At 44.8% G+C, this 22,833-nt stretch overlaps 1 protein-coding gene across 7 annotated transcripts in view; it reads left to right on the top strand.

Annotated features, from left to right (window-relative positions):
- Positions 1–22,833, top strand: part of Pfk (ATP-dependent 6-phosphofructokinase) — a 70,123-nt gene that overhangs the window by 30,608 nt on the left and 16,682 nt on the right. For all 7 annotated transcript variants that reach the window (XM_075886985.1, XM_075886978.1, XM_075886983.1 and 4 more), the window contains exons 14-18: positions 649–736; positions 3,124–3,276; positions 10,064–10,290; positions 16,704–16,815; positions 19,120–19,328. In XM_075886985.1, coding sequence (XP_075743100.1) covers positions 649–736; positions 3,124–3,276; positions 10,064–10,290; positions 16,704–16,815; positions 19,120–19,328 — 789 coding nt within the window. The remainder of the gene's footprint in view (positions 1–648; positions 737–3,123; positions 3,277–10,063; positions 10,291–16,703; positions 16,816–19,119; positions 19,329–22,833) is intronic.

Here is a 22,833-nt window from a genome sequence, read left to right as displayed (position 1 = left end):
CAGTCGAAAATTCTGACACCACAAAGAACTATATCACATCAAAGCTGCATGCTGGCCGCTTTGATGAAAAACAGCGGCGATGCTGTACATTTTGAAAGAAACGAACTAGAATTTCTGAAACAAACAGCATTTTTTAAGCTATAAAACGGGCCAAGCATAACAAAATAAAATCGTGTTAGGTTGCCCCGTTAATAGAGCCCCTACTGAGCGATAGCCTGCTCCGCAATGCTTGAGTGTAAGGTGTGCAAGCATCCCGTAGGCAGCCCGCACCGCACAGAGCCCTCATAGCGGGGTTTGGTGGTTGTAGTGCACGCTCTTGGGCACCCCTCGAAATCGCAGCAGATACTACTGTTGCGGTTTAATGATTGCAAGAAAAGATAGCCACAAAACGTTTTTGTGGCGGCGCGGGCACACCAAGGACTTAGTAGACGCTATCGAAATGTATGAAATCAGTGTTTGAAAAAATTTCGATGTGGCAGCACGACCATAATTTTTTTGTGTGTGTGTTGTCCCATGAAAACATTGGTGTTTTTGATATTGCATAATTGTCATTTACTTATGTGTAAAAAATTATTTTTTTATTTTAGTGTCCTTTAGTGGGTATTAGAATGCTGAACATATGCCTCTTGCATTTTCTCATTTTTGTAGGACACTTCCCGGTAATATGATGGAACAATGCGTGGCGAAGCTACGGGAGTTCAGGATTCAGGCACTGCTCGTCATTGGTGGCTTCGAAGTAAGCCTCTCTTTTCCTGCCTGTTGACTGCATACCGCAAGCCTTCATCTGTGCAATTAAAAGCAGAGATGGTTTAGTATGCGGGCCTAATTCTGTAATTATCACCTTGAAGTGATAAGCTGAATCAGTTCTTTTTTCAGCGTCTGGGTGAGCAATTAGAGAACGGCATTGTATGTACTGAGTACGAAATTTCAACCCTCATCTATCGAGCACGAAAACAGAGCTGGGATAAGCTGATGAAAGCACCTATTTCTTAAGTATAGCTTTAGGTGCCCTGGGGGGCTGGGGAAGGGGGGGTAGGGGGGTATGCAGTTCCTGCAATTGATAATATTGAAGCCATCTCTGTCTGGTGGTTATGATGCGAACATCACAGCGAGTGGTTACGAAGACATGTCATACTTTTTCTTTGGTGAACCAGGTCTGTGCAAAGTGTGATAGAGAATGAACTAGGTCATAATATGCAACCTTGGCGAAGAAGCAGTGAGTACACATGTAAATAGTTCACATGTATTGAGGAATCTGACAAGTTATCATTCATCCATCTGATGTAGCGAGTTAAATTGCTGAAAAATGGGCACACAGACTAGTGATTAAAAAAAAAGAGCAAACTAGCAACTGTTCGCCAGGGTAAAAATATGTTCCTTTTTTTTACCTACCTTTCTTCCTCAGTTATAGCATGATAAAAAGAAGTCTGCACTCGAAACATTATGAGGTGACCATATACGGTCAAACCTTGATAATTCAAAGTTCCTGGGGCTATGAAATTTTAATTAAATGGTTTTTGAATTAATGAAACATACAAAAAGTGGAATGCAAGGAACTTATTGAAAGTCATCAGAGTCATCGGCCGGCTTTATTGCGCCTCCAAAGGTTGTGATTTTCAGCAATACCTGTTCAAAATTTCGCCCGAAACATGGGGAAACGTCGGGCGTCGCTGCTGCCTGCCCAGAAAAAAAAAAATGACAGGATATCCACGGAGTGAATGATGGATAGTGGGGAGAAGCATCCGTCCGTTCATTCGTTCTTGCTTCCATCCATCCATGCGTGCGTCAGTGTGGCCGCCCATGCGTCCATCCGCCCATCTGTGCGCGCGTCTGTTCGTTCGTCCACACATTCATCTGTGCGTCCGTTCCTGCTTTCGTCCATGCATCCGCTCCTGCGTCCGTCCATGCGTCCATCCGTTTGTGCAGCCATCCATGTGTCCGTCCATGCATCTGTCTGTGTGTCCGTTCGTCCACCTATTCAACACTCGAAGTACCACCATCTCGCATCTTTTCATCATATATTCCCCATATAAAAGCACCGCCATCCAGCGGACATTTCAAGGACTGAACGAGAGGAGTCACACGCACACTTTCTTACGGTTTGCGCTTCGGGTCTACTTCCTACATTTAAGCAACTCGAGTTCATGGTATATACTAGTTGACTGTATTCATGGCACTGCGGCCCAACGCTCTCTAACCCTTTCTAAAACCTAAAAGGTTACCCCCAGCGATTATAACGTAGCAACCCTTTCTTGTCTTCTGTGCGTGGTTGAAGAATAAAAAATTCGCAGCGTGCGCGTTAACTAAAAGCCGAATTCTCCTGTGTCTCATTCCCCCTTAGCGGCCATATGTATGTACATTGAGCACTATCTTTTATCGTTCAACAACGCACAGAAGAAATTTCTCACCGGCACCACCTTGGAGGTCAAAATGTTATACTTGTTACACACTACTACAACGGCTACGAAAGACGAACGGGTGCTGCTATAGGGAGCTTCGCCCCTAAAAGCAAACAGTGGTCTTGTGGTCAACTCATTTTCGCGGATTATCGGCATCCGGAATCTGTTCATGGCACTCAAAGTTTTCTAATTAAATGGGTTGACGCTAAATACTGCTTCAAATTATTTGCTAAAGCTTACATCAATAAAATATACTGATAAATTTTTGAACTAAGCTGATTTTTGAAATAAGCAAGTTCGAATTAAGGAGGTTTTTAGCGGTTGACTGTGTTCACCTCCTTCATTTGTTAGCAAAAGGATGTTCCACATATGCACTGATAGTTATTAGTGGGGGTAAGTAAACACTCCTTATGTTACACTGACAAAAGTAACCAGTAAAGGAAAGGGAACAACGACATCGAGTGATTTGAATCTGTAACGCTAAGGTCGAAGTTTTTATCCCCACCAGTACTGTGTTGTATTTTTCTCACCCACTTAATTTTTTTCTTTTTCTCATAATTACTCTACTTCAACGAAAAATCACTAACAAAACTTATTGTGCTTTCCTTGGCTTCATATGGTTGCTTTTAACGAAAATAGCCTCCCTAATTTATCACCATTCTATTAATTAGTTGCTCTGCTAAGTTTCCTTGATCCGTTAAATTAACTCTCTGCTTGTTTCTAGGGTTACCACACAGTGCTGCAGTTTGCTGAAGCCCGAGAGAAGTACCCCGAGTTGCGCATCCCCATGTGTGTGATTCCTGCCACGATCAGCAACAACGTCCCAGGCACTGAGTTCTCCCTGGGTGCTGACACTGCCCTGAACGAGATCACTGAGGTCAGTTGTTTCGTGATATTTTGTATCGTAGTCACGTAGCCACCACCCACCTGTATTTTTATTGTAATGGCTATTACTGTACAGACACCCCAGGCACATTTTACAGCGAAACCTGTTTTGAGATCACAACAAGGGTCACGTGCACTGTAGTCATCCGCCGGTGCCTGTAAACACTTGCACAAAATAAGAAAAAACTAAGTAAATAAGAAACACCAAGAACTCCGTGAGATTCGAACACGGATTTCCTGCCAGCCCAGTATTCTGCCAAAGAGCCCCGCCGGTGCTTGAAACTTCATGGCAAACTAGCCTTAGGCAAGCTTGATGTCTGGGAAGGAATTGCGTTACTATAATAAAGCATTTTAGAACAGCAAAGAAACTACTTGGTATCTCGCAATGGGAATTGCATAATGAGTGGGTCGTGGAATGCTCCAACCCTTTACAAAAGCGTCAGACATAATTCATCATCGTCAGCCACAGCACAAAAAAAAATTGTATAAATTCCTTGCGAGTGTGTAGCGGGTGCCACACTTCTCCAAAGAATGACGATATGTAGCATAGTGAATGCCTCTGTACTACGCAAAAATTATTATTAATGGTGTAGTGGGTACCCGGTAAGTGCGCTTGTAGCGGTTACCCAAAGAGTTATAAAGAAAGGCTCTGAAAGTATGTTTTTTCAACTTTTGCTGCAACTCTAGTGCATGTTTTGTGCAGGCCTGAAGGTTTTCTTGTTGGCATTCGCATGAGGTTTTGTACAGAGTCTGAGAGTTATCGGATCGCCCAGTGCGATGTGTCTTCTGTGTGCGAATGGAAGCTTGCTAGGGTGGCCAATGATAGTGGCTCAAACATTTGTTTGTTCCTGTATTCATTGCTTCATCTTTGCAGCAAAACTGTCTTTCTTTTTTCATGTTTTCATTGTGAAGGGGGTTTTTAGAGAATGGGTTCATATTGACACAATGTGACTTTAAATTACGCGCGCTAGCAAATACTTGTGCCTTCTAGATGATTTGCGACGCACTAGCCTGCGGGACCCAGCTGCGCGCGAACCGTGTTGGAAAAAAGAACGTAGAAGAAGAGGCAGAAGTGAATCCTCGAGACAATCTAGCTGTGTTATTATTCTTGGGCACAAGTTCGCCCTACCTACGTTAGCCTATTAAAAGAGTTCATTGAAGAGTGCGTTACAAATCTGGTGGAAGTGCTGGGTGTGATGCCAAGCCCCTCTCGTGTGACGCAGCACAGTCCAGAACCACAGCGATTTCGACCCAACGAGCTGACGCCTGTTCATCAGCGCTGCAGTCGACGCCTACGTGGTGAGGGTCCTGAATTTTCACCTTTATCGACTTCGCTTGGAACATCAACGGCTGTGAACGGGTACGCAACCGACATGACAGCTCAGGTCTCTCCAGTCAACATTGTAGTAAACCAGCCAATGCTACCAAAGCCTTTCCAAGGCGAAAGCTACGAGGATGCAGAGGACTGGCTTGAGCACTTTGAACGCGTCGCAAAGGCTAACGGATATGGGGAAGAGCGCAAACTTGGAAGTGTTTACTTCGCACTGGAAGATAACGCACGAACGTGGTATGAAAACCACGAAGCTACCTTCCGGTCATGAAATGTCTTTCGACGGGAGCTGCTCGCTGCTTTCCCGAACACAGACCGCAAAGAGAGAGCTAAAGCTGCGCTCCAGACAAGAAATCAGCGAAATAACGAAACTGTCGCCATGTATCTGGAAGACATTTCTCGCTTATTTCGCCGAGCGGATTCAAATATGAGCGAAGACAGAAAGCTGCGCCATCTAATGCGAGGCGGGAAGCAAGAACTCTTTGCCGGACTAATTCGAAGCCCGCCGCGCACCGTCGACGAGTTTCGCTCCGAGGCGACTACAATGGAAAGGACGCTACAACAGCGAGCAAGGTTATACAACCAGGATGCGATCGTCACTTCCTTGGACACATTGCCACCAGCCTTCGGTAACGGCATGGAAGCACTACGCGAGCTGGTGCGGTCTGTTGTGCGAGAAGAGCTGCAGAAGCAGCATCTTGACCAGAACGCTCCAATGCTTTCGTCTCTGGCCGATGTGATCCGTGAGGAGGTCAGGCAGGTGGTACGCGAACCTTCGAGCAACGCACAGCCAGGGCCGCCACTACAACAGAAGACGAGAGTGACGTATGCTGATGTGCTACTACGAGGACCTCCAGGACGTGCGGACGTCGCGGCGGCTACACCTATGCAGTACCCGATGCCGCCGAGCACCCTGCAGCCAATGCCAGAGAGGAGACTAAGGAAGAGCGATGTCTGGCGCACTCCCGACAGGATACCGCTGTGTTACCACTGTGGGGAGCCTGGTCATCTCTACCGAACGTGCCACTACCGCCAGGCAGGTCTACGTGGTTTTCCTGTTAATGCACCTAGACCACGAAATGGTGAACGTCCCTTCGAAATTGAAGAATACCTGTCAGGTCGTCAAACCTCAAGTGGCTTCCAACGACACCAACCTCATGCAACGACAACGGGGAGGTATAGATCGCCTAGCCCCCGACCTTCAGCAAGCTCCCCAAGGTCTCGTTCCCCAAGCCCGCGTCGGGAAAACTAGAGTCAGCGACCTGTGGAGGCAAGGCCGCTGTCGACGCTAATGCAGAAAAACCTCTATTGCTGACTCTGAACGACGACCGATTCAGAAACCGGTGCTTCGATAGTGACGTTGCTTCCGATTTACGTGTGTTCGTTGACGGCTACGAAGTCGTCGGACTGGTAGATACCGGCGCAGATTATTCAATGATGAGTAGCGGACTTTCTAAAATACTAAAGAAAGTGCTGACTCCTTGGAAGGAACCACAAGTTCGCACAGCAGGAGGGCACCTCATCGACCCTACTAGAATATGCACAGCAAGAATCGGAATACGGGGTTTCACGTACGTCGCCAGTTTTATTGTGCTGCCGGAATGCTCAAGAGACTTGATTATCGGCATGGATTTCTTACGAGCTAATGGTGCTGTAATTAACTTGCGAGAATCTTCCGTCTCATTCTCGACTAGGCACGCGATTGCTACCTTTGAAACGGAAGAAAACGTATATGACCTTTGTATTGCAGATGATGGCGTCATGGTGCCACCAAGATCGAGCACATCTGTCGCAGTAAACAGCAAAGCATTCAGTGAATTCGAAGGATTTGCCGGCAACAACACTGCCTTACTACTCCAAAAAGGGATCTGCATGGCACGAGGCCTTGTTAAGTTACGTGACGGATGTGCAAATGTTCTACTCACAAACTTTGGAAATGAGGTGCAGCACGTTGCAAAAGGTACCGTCATCGCCAGTCTGAATGATTTCGTCCAGGTTACGGAGCTGCGCACATTCGAAACCAATGAGTCTGATTTCGAAGACGTGGAGTCTGTCCTTGCAGTCATCGACATCGAGCCATGCCTACTACCAAGCGAAAAAGAGCAAATAGAGGGTCTTTTAAAGGAATTCGCCAAATGTTTCTCGTTGTCATCTAAGGTTCGACGCACTGCTATCGCCAAACATCGCATCATTGTCGATGAGTCAGTGAGGCCAATACACCAGCATCCCTACCGAGTGTCACCAAGAGAAAGAGAAGCTATTGGTAATCAGGTTAAAGAAATGCTCAAAGACGATGTAGTCCAGCCTTCATCAAGTCCATGGGCATCACCTGTTGTTCTTGTGAAGAAAAAAGACCAAACCTTGCGTTTCTGCGTTGATTATCGGAAGCTGAATGCCGTCACCAAACGCGATGTTTATCCTCTGCCAAGAATTGATGACACTCTGGATAGGCTGCGAAATGCCAGGTATTTTTCCTCATTGGATCTTAAAAGTGGGTATTGGCAGATAGAAGTTGACGAAAGAGATCGCGAAAAGACAGCGTTTGTGACACCGGACGGTTTATACGAGTTCAAGGTACTCCCTTTTGGCCTTTGTTCAGCACCCGCCACATTCCAACGAATGATGGACACAGTGCTTTGTGGTCTTAAATGGCAGTCATGCCTGGTTTATCTCGACGATGTTGTAGTTTTCTCTGCTACCTTTGAGCAACATTTGGAAAGGCTCCGGGCCGTGCTCACTGCGATCAAATCAGCGGACTTGACGATAAAACCGCAGAAATTTCATTTCGGCTTCCGTGAGCTCCTTTTTCTCGGCCATGTCATCAGTGCAGAAGGCGTCCGCCCAGACCCTGCAAAAACTGAGGCCGTAGCAAGATTTCCGAAGCCAACAGACAAAAAGGCTGTTAGGCGATTTTTAGGTCTCTGCGCCTATTATCGACGGTTCATTAAAAATTTTTCACGAGTTGCTGAACCACTGTCGCAGCTGACAAAAGAGGAAATGCCTTTCGTATGGCTTGCCGAACAAGAGGATGCCTTCAATGAACTACGAAAGGGCCTTCAAAGCCATCCTGTTCTGGCGCATTTTGACGAGGAAGCGGAAACCGATATCCACACGGATGCAAGCAATTTAGGTCTTGGGGCCGTGCTCATCCAATGGCAAAACGGACAAGAACGAATCATTGCGTATGCCAGTCGCACTATTTCGAAAGCTGAGGTGAACTGCTCAGCGACTGAGAAAGAATGCCTTGCCGTGGTATGGGCTATCAGCAAGTTTCGACCATATTTATATGGTAGGCCTTTTCGAGCTATAAGCGACAATCATTCGCTATGCTGGCTGGCTAATCTCAAGGACCCATGTGGACGGCTTGCACGATGGAGCTTGCGATTACAGGAGTATGATATCACGCTTGTGTACAAGTCAGGTCGCAAGCACAGTGATGCGGACTGCTTGTCACGTGCTCCGATTCAACCTGCTGCTTCTGCTTCCACCGAGGATGGTGAAGATTTTATTTTATTTTCTTGGGAGCTGTGACACCATCAGAAATGGAAAATCAGCAGCGATTGGACCCTGAGATACTCCTCTTGATCAAGTACCTACAAGGACAGTCTGTCGATGTTCCACGACCTTTTGTCCGCGGCTTGTCAGCGTTCGTCCTACGAAACAACATCCTGTATAAAAGGAACTTTGACAACAATACAACGACATTCCTGCTTGTCGTCTCTTCACCTCTGCGACCAGAGATTTTGGAGGCTTGCCACGACGATCCATCAGCTGGACACTTAGGAGTAAGCAGAACGTTAGCACGCATCCACACTAAATACTACTGGCCGAAGTTGCTTAGCTCTGTACGACAGTATGTCAGAACCTGCCGGGACTGCCAAAGACGTAAAACGCCACCGCTAAAACCAGCAGGTCTCCTTCAACCGATAGAACCACCAGAAGCCCCATTCACACAAGTGGGAATGGACTTACTGGGCCCATTTCCTACGTCGTCATCGGGAAAACGGTGGATAATAGTTGCAACCGACTATTTAACCAGATATGCTGAGACAGCGACTCTTGTTAAAGGATCAGCCGTTGAAGTAGCCGAATTCTTCGTCTCCAACATTGTACTGCGGCACGGAGCTCCAAAAGCGTTGATCACGGACCGAGGGACTGCATTTACGGCCGACCTGATGAAATTTATTATGAAATTGACGCACACCAGTCATAGAAAAACGACGGCATATCATCCTCAAGCAAATGGTCTTACGGAACGACTGAACAGAACGCTGGCTGATATGTTGTCTATGTACGTTGATATAGAACACCGTACTTGGGATAAAATATTACCCTATGCAACATTCGCCTATAACACTGCGATGCAAGAGACAACACGTATGACGCCATTCCAACTTGTTTTTGGTCGGACGGTAACGACACCTTTAGATGCAATGTTACCTATTAACGAGACGCCCGAGAATTACTATGACGTTCACGACTATATACAAAGAGCAGAAGAAGCCAGACAGCTGGCACGATATCGCATTCTCCAACAGCAGAAAACCGACACGCATCGATACAATCTGCGAAGAAGAGACGTCCAGTACGCACCAGGAGACAGAGTATGGGTGTGGATTCCTGTACGAATACGTGGCCTGTCAGAAAAACTGCTTCGCCGCTATTTCGGTCCGTACAGAGTGCTCCGCCGCGTCGGCTCGCTCAACTACGAAGTTATGCCAGAGGGACAGGATATTTCATCCCGACGGCGGCATCGCACGGAAACTGTGCATGTCGTCAGGATGAAACCATATCACGACAGGCAATGAAACGCTGAAGATACAACGTTCTTTGACGTTAACGACATCCCCGACGAGGGTTTGTGAATGACTGCCATGCAACCAGTTCGACACAAGCATTGGGACGATGCACTCTGGAAAGGGGGGCAATGACACAATGTGACTTTAAATTACGCGCGCTAGCAAATACTTGTGCCTTCTAGATGATTTGCGACGCACGAGCCTGCGGGACCCAGCTGCGCGCGAACCGTGTTGGAAAAAAGAACGTAGAAGAAGAGGCAGAAGTGAATCCTCGAGACAATCTAGCTGTGTTATTATTCTCGGGCACAAGTTCGCCCTACCTACGTTAGCCTATTGAGTTCATTGAAGAGTGCGTTACAATATCTGTGCACAGAATGGAATGGAATGAAAAAACTTTATTTTATTTTTTATTTATTTATTTGAAGATATGTTCTGTGCACAGAACATATCTTCAAATCGGTGCAGGAACTTTCGCTTGAAAGTAGTAGTTTGAGCTGTTGAAAAGACCACAAAAACACATTCTGAGAATTGCAATTAGCTGTTGTCTTTGTCCGTCTAGTTGGCGCATTGCCGAATTTTTGCTGTCGGCTCAATTTCATACTAGCTGTTGCTTTGAAACTTATTGTCTGACCATTGCACCCAAACTGCAGATTTGCGACCGGATCCGCCAGTCCGCTCAGGGAACCAAGCGGCGCGTGTTCGTCGTGGAGACCATGGGTGGCTACTGTGGTTACCTGGCTACATTGGCAGGGTTGGCAGGGGGTGCCGACGCGGCGTACATCTTCGAGGAGCACTTTGGCATCAAGGAACTCATGAACGACGTGCTGCACATGAAGGTCAAGATGGCCGAGGGCGTCCAGCGAGGTCTCGTCCTCAGGTGCGTGTGGTTGCCTGCGTGCAGCTATCAATAGAACTTGGAGGAGCTTCGCCTTAAGGGGGCAGACTGGTCTTTGGGACCAAAAAGTGACAAAAAAACTCATTTTTTAAAATTGACATATTTGCTCTCTGCAAGTATTTTTCTATCTCTCTGCAAATTTTTACACACCAGGAAGTATTATTTTTTGTAATGTCATTCTGACTGCCCAGAGTCTTGGTCCTAGAAAAATGCAGAACTTGCAAAAAATGGGGAGCCTACTTCGAGGCTTCTTTATAATTTGCCAGCATCTGAGTCTGAAGCTCTACTACCAATTTATGAGCGCTTTTATGAGCATTGCAAAAGATGAACACCGTGATTGGTGTTTTTTGAAGAAAGTGGGTGTTATCAGTTTTTTCATTTTTTTCAAAAAAGTAAATTTACGACTGTTCGATTAGGAGGCCTCAATATCTCTGCAGCTAGGGCAGGTAAATTACTCATCAAAATTGTAACAGAATTCCAGCTGCTTTTGAAAATAGATAGTTCATTTTGCTGTAAAATAACCAAAAAAAGCCTAAAACAAAAAACTTGCATACTTTCAATCTCTAGTCATTAGTCCATGTTGGCATATATTCAATACCACTTTTAGTTAAGCACTTTTTTTTCTATGGCAGCTTTAAACAATAGGGGGTGAACTTAAGTTATCTCAGGAACATGATGAGTTACAGGAAAAGTAATTAGATGTTTGGAATAAGCAGAAAAAACTACGTAATGCTGTGTCGTTTGATCAAGATCACTGAAGAAATAAACAAAGAATGATGAAAATGAGTCGGCCTCCTTAAAGAGTGAAATGCAATTAGTGTAATCGAGCCCTGCACACATTGTCTTTAGTTGTGCCGCTAGGATTTCTACATTTCTGGATGTAACCTTAGTGGTTATGCCTACTGCAAGTAGGCAACTGTACTTACCGCACGTACTGTTTAAAAGTGCCCACTGCGCCATAGTTCTTCATTTTGCAAATTTGCCTTTTGCAGTTCTTGCTTTTACAAGCCATCATTCCTTAGAAAAACTCTTTGCATGGCTAAAACATAAAAAATAAAGCAGCATAAACATTCCCATCCGAATAAAACACAATTTTATTCCCATGTACTGCACACTTGAGCGATGCAAGCTTTGCATTCCTTGGCCTATATGTTTCACTTTCTCAAGCGAAGGGTAATAAAATGAGTTCAGCCTTCTTTAACCCTTTCAGCCACCATCTCTGAAGAACTGTCTGTAAATATTCAAAACGGTACATTATTTATAAGGCACTCAATATTTATCTGTGACAAAAAATATTAATTTGTTTTACAGTAACTCATCTTTATGAGGTTTTAATTAAATAACTATTTGTCCTGAAGTCATTGATGCTCTGTTTTCAAGCTAGAATCTCAGGCTAGGAAGGTATAGCCAATTAATTTTTGGTTGTATACATTTTGAGCAAAGAAAAACTGTGACTTGCACTGGAGTTGCACTGGACTTGCACTGTGACTTGCACTGGAAAAAAAGATGTGACTTGCACTGGAGTTGTACTACTGGTACTATTGCAGCTTCACAAGCACAAATAATGTCAACGTCCAACTGGCAGTGTCCCCTTCGAATTTTTAATATGCTTCTATTACGTTCTTGTATTGTGGCAAAGTTTGCTTTTCAGGCTCTGCTACAGTCTAAAATCTACCAACCTGAGAAAACGCTGGCTCCAACAAGGCAATGAATTGTGGCAGGGGTGGGGACTCGATTGACGCTGTTCTGGACCTGAAATTTGGGCAGGAAATCCAGAAAATCAGATGCCGAAGATTGCTTTTAGCTCTTCTTGCCATTGCTCCTAGATCTTGCTTCTAGCGATTTGGATACGTGCCAATATACCCATAGCAAGTATTAGAGATGTTTAAAGCAACGACTGCACGTACGCTCACCGAGACAACTTTTGCTTACCGCTATGTTGCACTCCTCAACACTATAGCACCTCTTGTCTCGGAAAAAGACATTTATGGCAAAGCCAGCATTCATCATCATCATCAGCCTGACTAGTTATGTCCACTGCAGGGCAAAGGCCTCTCCCATGTTCTGCCATTCAACTCTGTCCTGTGCTTGCTGCTGCCAATTTATACCCGCAAACTTCTTAATCTCATCTACCCACCTAATCTTCTGTCTCCCCCTAATCCGCTTGCCTTCTCTAGGAATCCAGTTAGTTGCCCTTAATGACCAGTGGTTATCCTGTCTGCATGCTACATGCCCGGCCCATGTCCATTTCCTCTTCTTGATTTCAACTACGATATCCTTAACCCTAGTTTGTTCCTCTGCTTTCTTTTCTTCTTGTCTCTTAAGGTTACACCTAACATTTTTTCGTTCCATTGCTCGATGCATCGTCCTCAATTTAAGCTGAACCTTCTTTGTAAGTCTCCAGGTTTCTGCTTCGTAGCTAAGTACCAGCAAGACACAGCTGTTATATACCGTCCTCTTGAGGGATAGTGGCAATCTACCTGTCATGATTTGAGAGGGCTTGCCAAATGTGCTCCCCTCCATTCTTATTCTTGTAGTTCCTTCAATCTCGTAGTTCGGCTCCGCGGTTATTACCTGTCCTAAGTAGACAGTCTTCTACAACTTTAAGAGCACTATTACCGATCTCGAAGCGCTGTTCTCTTTCGACGTAGTTGTACATTACTTTCATTTTCTGGAAAATAATTTTAAGACCTACTTTTCTGCTCTCCTTGTCTAACTCCGTAATCGTGAGTTGCAATTCGTCCCCTGAGTTACTCAGCAATGTAATGTCATCGGCGAAGCGCAGGTTACTAAGGTTCTCTCCATTAACTCTTACGCCTAACTGTTCCCATTCTAGGCCTCTGAAAACCTCCTGTAAGCACACGGTAAATAGCATTGGGGAGATTGTATCCCCCTGCCTTACACCCCTCTTAATTGGTATTCTGTTGCTTTCTTTATGAAGCACTAAGGGAGCAGTTGATCTCCTGTAGATTTCTTCCAGGGTGTTTATATATGCTTCGTCGATGCCCTGATTCTGCAGTGTCTGCATGACTGCTGGTATTTCTACTGAATCAGACGCCTTTTCGTATCTATGAAGGCTATGTATAGTGGTTGTCTATATTCTGAGCATTTTTCTTACCTGGTTGATAGTATAAATTTGGTCGATTGTTGAGTAGCCTGTTCGAAATCCTGCTTGTTTTTTTGGTTGATTGAATTCTAATGTTTTCTTTACTCTGTTAGCAATTACCTTTGTAAATAGCTTGTATACTTCGGAGAGCAAGCTGATTGGCCTGTAATTCTTCAAGTCCTTGTCGTCTCCTTTCTATGTATTAGGATGATGTTAAAATTCTTCCAAGATTCTGGTACTCTTCCCGTCAGGAGACATCTCGTAAACAGGGTCGCTAGTTTTTCTAATACAATCTGTTCTCCATCTTTCAGCAGATCTGATGTTACCTGATCCTCACTAGCAGCTTTGCCTCTTTGCATGCTCTCCAAGGCTTTTCTGACTTCTTCTATCATTACTAGTGGGGTGTCATCTAGGTTAGAGCTAGTTCATATATCAAGGTCGTGGTTGTGCTGGCTACTGTACAGATCTCTGTAAAACTCCTCCGCTAATTTTACTATCCTATCCATACTGGAAGTTACTTTGCCTTCCTTGTTCCTTAGTGCATACATCTGGTTTTTTGCCTATCCCGAGCCAGCATTATAGTACTTCTAAGAAGCTCACAGACAGGGAATTACTGCCACTTCCCCCGTTTGCCACAGCAGATGCCAAGGCAATAGGGAACACATGGCCCAGCTTTGGAACTTTTGTGAAAAAAGCTTGTTGATTTAATCTGTAGCCCTGGTCGCTTCCTGGCTGTTCATGGCCAATCCCCATCTCCTTTTAAAAAATTGTTTAATTTTATTTTTTATTTTGTTTTGCTCTTATGTTTTGGGGCTTGGTTCATTGCAAAACTTAAACTGGTCATTTCTCAATGCTGGATTCCTGTTGTATGCATAGAGGGTTTAACGGGGTAGGCAGGCTTTGCATTGCTCAGGTGCGTATACCAATTTAGAAAAATGTGGAGACCCAAAGGTTATCATAAAACGCATGTGCAGCGGCAGCAGGCACAACCGATCTTATATACGCCTTATTTTAAAACTGCCTGATGTATGCAAATTGAGTGTGTTCAATGGAAACTCCCTGGGCTTTGCTCCTCTCTTTATGCATGAACGTACATACAGTTAAACCTCGTTATAATGAAATTGGAGGGCCGCCGCTATTTGCTCGTTATAACCAATATTTCGTTATAGCCGTAGCGGGCATTTACCGCAAATATTATGCACTGTACTTACCCCAAAAAAAATAGCGGGCGAAATAGCATCCCGCCGCACGGTGGTATGCAACAAAATAACCGCATTCCCAAATAAAAAGGAAAAAGTCATGCACCTGTTTTAATGCACTTCAAAATACACAGCTTGCATTTCAGGCAGACTTAGCTGCAAAGAAGTCTGTAATTAGACGTTGATGCATCTTCCTGATGCGAACGATGACTCGCTCAGCTGCGGCCGCAATGTTCAAGCCATCTTCGCCGCCCTCGTGAGCGCCGAAGTAGCGACGCAGTACGTCCACCGCGTCTAATGCCTCCGACGTCGTCGGCACGTTTGTCTCCTGTTCGTCGACAGAGTCATCGTCACTGGTTTCGTTACGATTACTGACAGCGCGCACAATATCGTCATCCAGGAGCTGCTCCGTTGCCACCACTTCCGAGTCCGCACTCACATAGTCGCAAAACGACTCGCTGTCAGGCACGACACCGGCATCACGAAGTGCCGTTCATGATGCAGCGACTTCGTCTGATGTGGCAAAACCGTCCGGCACAGTGGGCTCGTCTGATGGCTCATCGCTGGCGTCTGGTGCGGCGGCAAATGAGGCGTGTTGAAAGCAGTTTGCCATCGTCGTCGCCGTCACACTCATCCACGCCGCCTGAAGCATTTACGCCGCCAGCTGCCAATTACGAAAATTGGCAGCTTTTCAGAGCCGGTCATGTTTGCACAAAGTAGCACAGTGATCCGCAGCTTCCTTTGTTTGCCGCCATGGCAGGGCTCGCCTTTGAGGGCTAACGTCTTGTGCGGCAACATCTTGAAAAAGAGAGCGGTTTCGTCCGCGTTAAAAATATCCTCCGTGCTGTATTTTTCTAGCAGCCGCACGATGTTTTCTTTCGCCCACTTGGTAGCCTCTGCTTCGTCGACAGATTGCGATTCGCCGCAGACCGCTCTCCTGACAATGTCGTGGTGCTCCTTGAAGCGTTGGAGCCAACCCGAACTTGCTACGAAGTTGTCATAGCCCATGATGCAGGCAAAGTCTCTCGCTTTTCTTTGCAGCAAGGCGCCGCTCACCGGCAGATTCACGGCCCGCGTGTCCAAGAACCATTTAAAAACGGCCCTTTCGACCGCTTCAAAGGCAGGTGCCCTCATCCTCTTAGCGCTTCCTTTCACACCATGTGCAACAGCGTCGATGATGGACTCCTGCTTGCTCAAGATGGTTGACAGTGTGCTCGTCGATACGCCAAAGTCTCTTGCCACGTTGCCTTTCTTGGTCCCCGATTTGACGGCTCTTATCATAGTCGCCTTCTGATCTAGCGTTATGCGCTTTCGCTTCCCGCCTGGCGCATTCATGTTACTGGAATCACGAGCGCAGCACGATAAAAGATAAGGCGGAAGCGGTCGAAAAAGAGAAGAAACACGCACACAAAAGCAACGCGGCTCACGTCGGCGAGCGACAACACTTGCAGAGAAAGTGACTGAGAAGAGGAAGGGGCAGAAGGGGCGCTCTTTTGCGCTGCCCTCTAGAAACCGGTTACTCAAGGGAGGGGGTATGTAAGATTAGGAAGCGCGCCTCAGCACCATGAGAAAGAGGAGAGGGAGAATATAAAGAAGACACAAAAGAAAAGAAAAGAGCGAGACGTTCGCGGAGCTGCGGAGCGCTCCGCTGTCGGTGGTAGCCAAGCGGCGCACGTGCAGCGACCTCTCCTCTAGAAACAGTGCGTGCCGTCTGCATTGCGCGTGTTGCTGGAGGGCGCGTGGCGGGAGTTTTGAACTGCTAAATACAGTTCTCGAATTGCGCGCCGTCTCAAATTCGCGTTGTGCACTGTCGTGACATCGGCTCAAAATTTTACTTCCTAACAAAATATGTTCGTTATATCCCATAACAGGCAAATTTTGCCTCGTTAAAACGAGGTTTTCAATACAATGGTTTGTATGGGGACTTTCAAGGAGAATTAGGATTTGCTGGTTATATCCATTATTTCGTTATAGCCCGTCTCGTTATAACGAGGTTTAACTATATTTTATGATATTTTTGCAAACGATGCTTTCTCCATGCTTATTCTGGCAGAAGTGTATCAGCTAAATGCACTGTTTTATCCTATCAGGAATGAAAAGGCCAATGAAAACTACACCACAGACTTCATCTATCGACTGTACTGCGAGGAAGGAAAAGATGTGTTTACTGCCAGGCAAAACATTCTGGGTCACATGCAGCAGGTGAGTGACGTTGCAGTAGTACATGTATTAGGCGTCCAAACTTCCGTGCATGCATTTCCTTCATTCCAAGATATTATCCCGCTCTGTTGAACTGAATGCTGGATGAATTGGTGACTGCGTTCACCTTGAAGCACAGTACAAAATAAGGAAAGCTTTACAGGAAGCGAATGTATGTTGTCCAGGTTTTTAAAGAGAAGAGTTGGGTTCCTAGATCCAAAGACTATCCTTGCGAGCATCAGCACTTCATATCAGCTTATCACGTCTGGTTTTGCCAATACCCATGCTCCTGTTGGCATCATGCAAGTGCAAACAACTGGTCATGTACACATTTACAACTGTTCAACATATGTCTCCAAGTGCAACATTTTTACATTTAGCGCAATTTCGTAATGTATCGCTCAATATACAAATTATAAAGCAATCACCTTCGTTATGCATGCTTTACATAGCGTCGATTCTCAAGGTGTGTGGGATCTGCCGAATTTTATTTCTCTGCAACCTGCTCTGAAATCGTATTTTCGTGCTTTTAAAGCAACATTTTGCTGGTTTGAAAATTTCTCTAAATGTTATATCTGCTGTTGCCCCGCTGCTCTAATGTTAACATAAAGGAGATAAATAAAGTACATATGCAGGTTATAGTATAGTAAACTGAAATGCACATTGCCGAGAAATAAGTAAACAAGCCTTTACTTCTGTACACATTTTAGCGGAAACAAGAGGAAGTTAATTGCTTAGCCCCTTCAGGCACAAATTTCGAAGGACCGTCTGCAAATGTCTCAAATTTACACAACATAATTCCAAAGCACCCGATGTTACATTCTATGAAAAAAACTGAAGTAATATGTTCTCTTGTTCCTCCATATGAATTTCGGTGATGGTAAGTAGCATGTCATTAAGCATATAATTATTCAGCAATTAGCCTTGTTCCTCTTTATGAAGAAGCAGCACACAAGAGGACAGAGTCACACACAGATAAAATGATGTCAACACAGGTGCAAACACAGTACTTCTATTTTTTTGTCATTTTATGTGTACAGTGAAACCTCACTGATGCGATCATGCTTCTTAGGAATATCAGAGTGATACGAGTTTTTCTGTGGTCCAGGCCAAGACCCATTGGCCTGCAATGTAACGGAGTACAGCTGTTGCAAACCGATTGTTACCATGCAACATTTGATACGAGTGTACGCGGAAGACACGACATGTACGTGCGGGCACATGAACCCAAGTGCTGGCACGCATGCCACGCTGCCATTCCATCAGAAAAGACGCTTCCCGAGTACGCGCCCATCTGCTAGTGCCTCTCTTCGTTTCACTTGACAGACTTCCGAATTATGAGCAAACCCCTTCCCCTCCCACCCCTGATTGTGCGGGTGCAGCTATGAATCTCCTGAAAATCATCCTTAACACCACCTCGATTATAAAATATTTACAACAAAGGACGGTGGTTTTGAAGCTTTCTGGCCTTTATTGTGTGCAAAATGCTTTTTCAGCCGCTTTCTCCACAGTACTTTGATGTCATGCGAAAATATGTACTAAGATTAGGATGAGGCTACAAGCCGTCACGGGACACAACCCACCTGGTTCAATAATTAGGCACGACGTACATATACCAATACGAGTATGATTGTCGACGCCTAAAAGCTGTACTCATAATTATTCAGAGCTCTTCACAACGCTGCTGCTGCACTGAGAAACTATAGTTAAAAAGTACGCCAGGTTCTTTTTGTGGCGCACTAATTCTGCACGTTTTTTGGTGATACGAATTTTCGATGATACGAATAATTTTGGTGACCCCACAGGATTCGTATCACCGAGGTTTCACTGTACGTGACTCTGTCCTTTTATGTGCTGCTTCTTCAAGTATCATGGCACGCTAACTAGCTCATCAGTATACTTTAAGCCATGTTCCATTCTTTAATAAAAATAATGAAATCTTGAAGAGTCCAAATTAGTGTGCAATTTGTTCTGAGTGATATTCACTTCAAGCAAAGAATTATTAGGATATTAGTGTAGGTGCTGACTTGCTGCATGTCAAATGGCCCATTGAGCGTTGTAGTGCCATCACCAAAGGGATCGTCTGCAGTCGCACACAGCATATATAGGCCAAGCTGAGACATGTCGACTATGCAGAAGGTTCAATTCATCTTATGTGCGATGTATCTCGCTTCTTTGGCGGCCATTAGTCGAAAAAAAGACTGCAAAAATGAGTTGCATTTAGGCATGTGAATACTGTGCACGAAGGTTAACTGAGCTCCAATGTTAATAACTCGCTCCTTCGCACTCCCCCGTCTCCTTGTTCAGGGTGGCACACCGTCGCCATTTGATCGCAACTTTGGCACCAAGACGGCCACGCGGGCCTTCGAGTGGATGGTGCTGCAGCTGAAGGCTGCCGCAAAGCCGGATGGCACTGTGCACGCCACCACTCCCGAGACTGCCTGCCTGCTCGGCCTCATCCGGCGGCAGTACTTCTTCACGCCTGTGCAGGATCTTAAGTCGAAGACCGACTGGAAGTACGTACCTCGCTCATTTTAATGTCTAGCGTAGGTGTGTGAACTGCACTGGCTTGTTCGATCGAACAAAAGCAATGCATGGGACAACAGACACAAGACGCATTGTTGACGTTCAAAAATTTACAATTTGGAGATTCCTAGAAAAATCTGCACATTTGCACGAGCTTGGACGAGTTGTACTATCTCATTATAATGAACACATCTGTCAACCCCGATATATAAAATTCAAGTGTGTCGAGTCTGTATCGTATAATTGGAAAATCCTCTCGGATCTCGCGCAAGATAATAGTACTGCTCGAAGCATGTATAAGAAAAGTCAATTTCACCACAGGGGAAAAGCAGTGAATGCATTAAGAACAAATTGAAATGTCCTAGCACCTCAATTGTTTTGCATTCAACCTGGCATAACTCAACAAAATGCTGCCATAAGGAAACATGGCCTACTGCAGTGAGTGATGCTACCGTCATGCTGTCCATCATTAAACATGAACTTAGTGTGAGAACACATTGGTACAAGGCTTTGAGCCATCCATTAAAATCTATCAAGATGGAGTCGGAACACAACAGGTACATTCATTTACAAAGGTATGAGCAGTCTGCTAGTCCCTGTGTAGGTGGGGCTACAATAACACCAGGGAATGAGCCAAGGCGACCGGTAGGTGCCACCACCGTGTTGTCTTAGCACAGCGTTGGAAACACTCTCCTTTCCGTGCAAGCGTTGCATGGGCAGCACAGCGTGATAAGCACTACTGTCCTTAGAATTACTTATGTATGCCTTTTCTAGTAAAAAGACACACATACAGGATATTGACGTGTTGTTATGGTGCCTCAGATATGCTCAATAATTGCTTTTTAATTGACAATCGCACAAATACGAATGCTAAACCTTGAGCAATATTGGTGGGTGCTGCGGATGGGGTCGGCCGTTTAGGGTATCGGCCGATCACTCCGGTGCCTTTTAGGGTGTCGTTAAAGGTAGACAGACAAATGTACAGACACACAGACAGACCGAAATTTATGCGTCAAAGGTCCCCAAGAAAGACTATCGTCTTTAAAAGAGCACATGCATGGTACCTGTATGTCTGCATTCGGCACTGAACTGCATGCGTATTTTTAGTATTCTCTATCACCTTTTTTGCACATATTGTCATAATAAACATGCCTTACCTTACAGTGGTGCCTCATAGCTTAATAGGTTATTTCATTAACGCTATCAGTGTATCTGATGCAGTTTTGTCCTGATAGGCAGTTTGATAAGTCCCTGTAGGTGTAGTAAAACTACGCCACCGAAAGACAGAACCAACTCTTCAGAGAGTGAGTTCGTACTGGTCAAAGATACAGCAAATAAATGTGCATTATTCAAATTAACTGTGGTTAGCCCATACTACACTTTAAATAGTCGGTCACATGTGCTGGCAATGGGACTCTAGCAGTGATGGCAGAAAACACATCATCACTACTGGTAGCTGTCCGTTTTTCACTGGTTTGGGTTATGCTGAAAGTTTTACATTACAATAGTAGCTAGCAGTATGTACACTGTTGTATAATAATGGTTAATCACAGCTGGAGCAGTCATGTATCAATGCCTTGTGATGGCTGTTCATAGTTTTTAGAATCCTTAAAAATAGTTGTATACATTTTTGCCTGATAGAAGTGGCTGCAGGCTGCTCATTAGTTCAGGATAGACTTGTAGCTTCTACCTTGGACGGGGACAGAAACAGAAAGAAAAATTCGGCCGGCACAAGTCGCCCGTCGCGTCACCGACTGAAGCAGCCACCAGAAAGATGGAAGATCAGAGCTCCGCACGTTTCCTCCTGCTGCCTGTCTGCATGTAAATACTTTTCTCACTTTTTTGTCTTCCTTCTGTAGATCATTTGTTTTTGTTAATTTTAACATTCCTGAATGCTCTTGCACTGTATAGTGTTTCTTTTTGTGTGTGTGTGCTTGACTGGTGTGTTCGTTTGTTGCTGGTTTGGTAGGTGGCTGGTGCCTGAACACCCCTCAGCAAACAGCACATGCTTGCCGTTCTTTTGCATTTTGCTGTTGAGAAGCCTATGCACTTCATTCCATTTAGCTGCACCACCATTTCTTTCTTAGTGGATAAGTTTCTGAGACTGTTGGCTTGTTAGTAGAGAAACAAAGCACATGCGCTCTTGATACCTAGTTCCAATTCAGTGTTCCTTGAGTCAGTTCTGCATTGTTATTGTTTTGTACTTTTTCACATTTGTATTTGTAGATGTTAGCCTTAATTGCATGCTGTAAAGATGTCTGTTATTTGCTCAATGCCTGTGAATTTGTGCCTGCAAACTGTCACACAGTTGACCCATTTTTCTCCATAATATGTGATATATAGTATTCAAAATATTCAACCAATATCACAATTCACTTTAAATTCGCTTCGCACCTAAAATTCGCTATTTGCACGACCAAGGAGGATTTAAAAAAAAAAGCTGGAGTGGAAATTGTTACCCAGGAGTGAAGCCGTACCCTGCAAAAGACTGCAGTGGCGGCCGTCATCTTACTAGGGGCATGTCAAACTGTCCACGTTCGACAAATAAAAACTGGGTGTTTTCCTCGCACACCCAACGAGTTTAATGGTGGATCTTTTTCGTGTCAGATAGTGCTCAAAGTGCGTCTTAGTGTTACTAGTTTTCCTTAGTAAGCCTCTCATTCTAGGTAAAGTTTATAAGAAATTGTCACCGATACTCGTCTCTGTGTTATTTCTTTGGGAACAACCATCTTTTTTAGTTTATAATTAACATAGCATTTTTACTAACAGATCAAAGCCACCTGACCTCTAAGTGAGCACCACCAGAAAAGAGATTGTTTCTCTTGTGGGCAAAAGCTGGCTTCACATTTGCTGGCAAAGAATTGTGGGATCTTCTTCTTTATCGAATTTTTCCGATCCTCCTTGATAGCCACTCGCTTCAACTTTTCATACTGTACGAGTTTGGGCTTATTGGCTATCAGCACATACGCATTTTGTTTCTGACACCACATTGAGGAAGGAGGGGCCGTCTGCAATGAAGCGAGTTGAAGTCTACAGGAATTGCATTCAAATGTTTGTCACCATACATTAGCTAGTTCCCTGTTCAGTCTCTGTTCATTCCATGTGTGCTATCATCCCTATGTAGAATGTAAAACACAAAGAGAACAAACTGAAACCTCTCGCTAGTAATGACTCACTGAATGTGCGGTTTCACACCGACGTGTATCCAGTTTAAAGAAATAATGTGGGCACTTGAAGGGACCCTGCTACTCTTTTTCAAGTAACCATCAAACTGCTAGTAAAGGAGTTTATATTGGCCCACAAATCGACTGCTGCAAAAAGCTTTACAATCTCTTTACCATTGCAATTTCAAAGACCTTTCCTCATATATTAAGTCAGTTCTCACATGTGGGCTAGGACTCGAGGAGCATATCGCTATCGATATCTTTGCAATGATCAAAATCTAGACGCCAATCCTAAATTATAGTTTTCGTTTTGTGGTTTTATTGCTAGACA

Source organism: Rhipicephalus microplus, chromosome 2 (assembly GCF_043290135.1).
Source record: "Rhipicephalus microplus isolate Deutch F79 chromosome 2, USDA_Rmic, whole genome shotgun sequence".
NCBI classification, from domain to species: domain Eukaryota; kingdom Metazoa; phylum Arthropoda; class Arachnida; order Ixodida; family Ixodidae; genus Rhipicephalus; species Rhipicephalus microplus.
The sequence above is the reverse complement of the archived record's forward strand: the minus strand, read 5'-3'. Positions and strand labels throughout refer to the sequence as shown.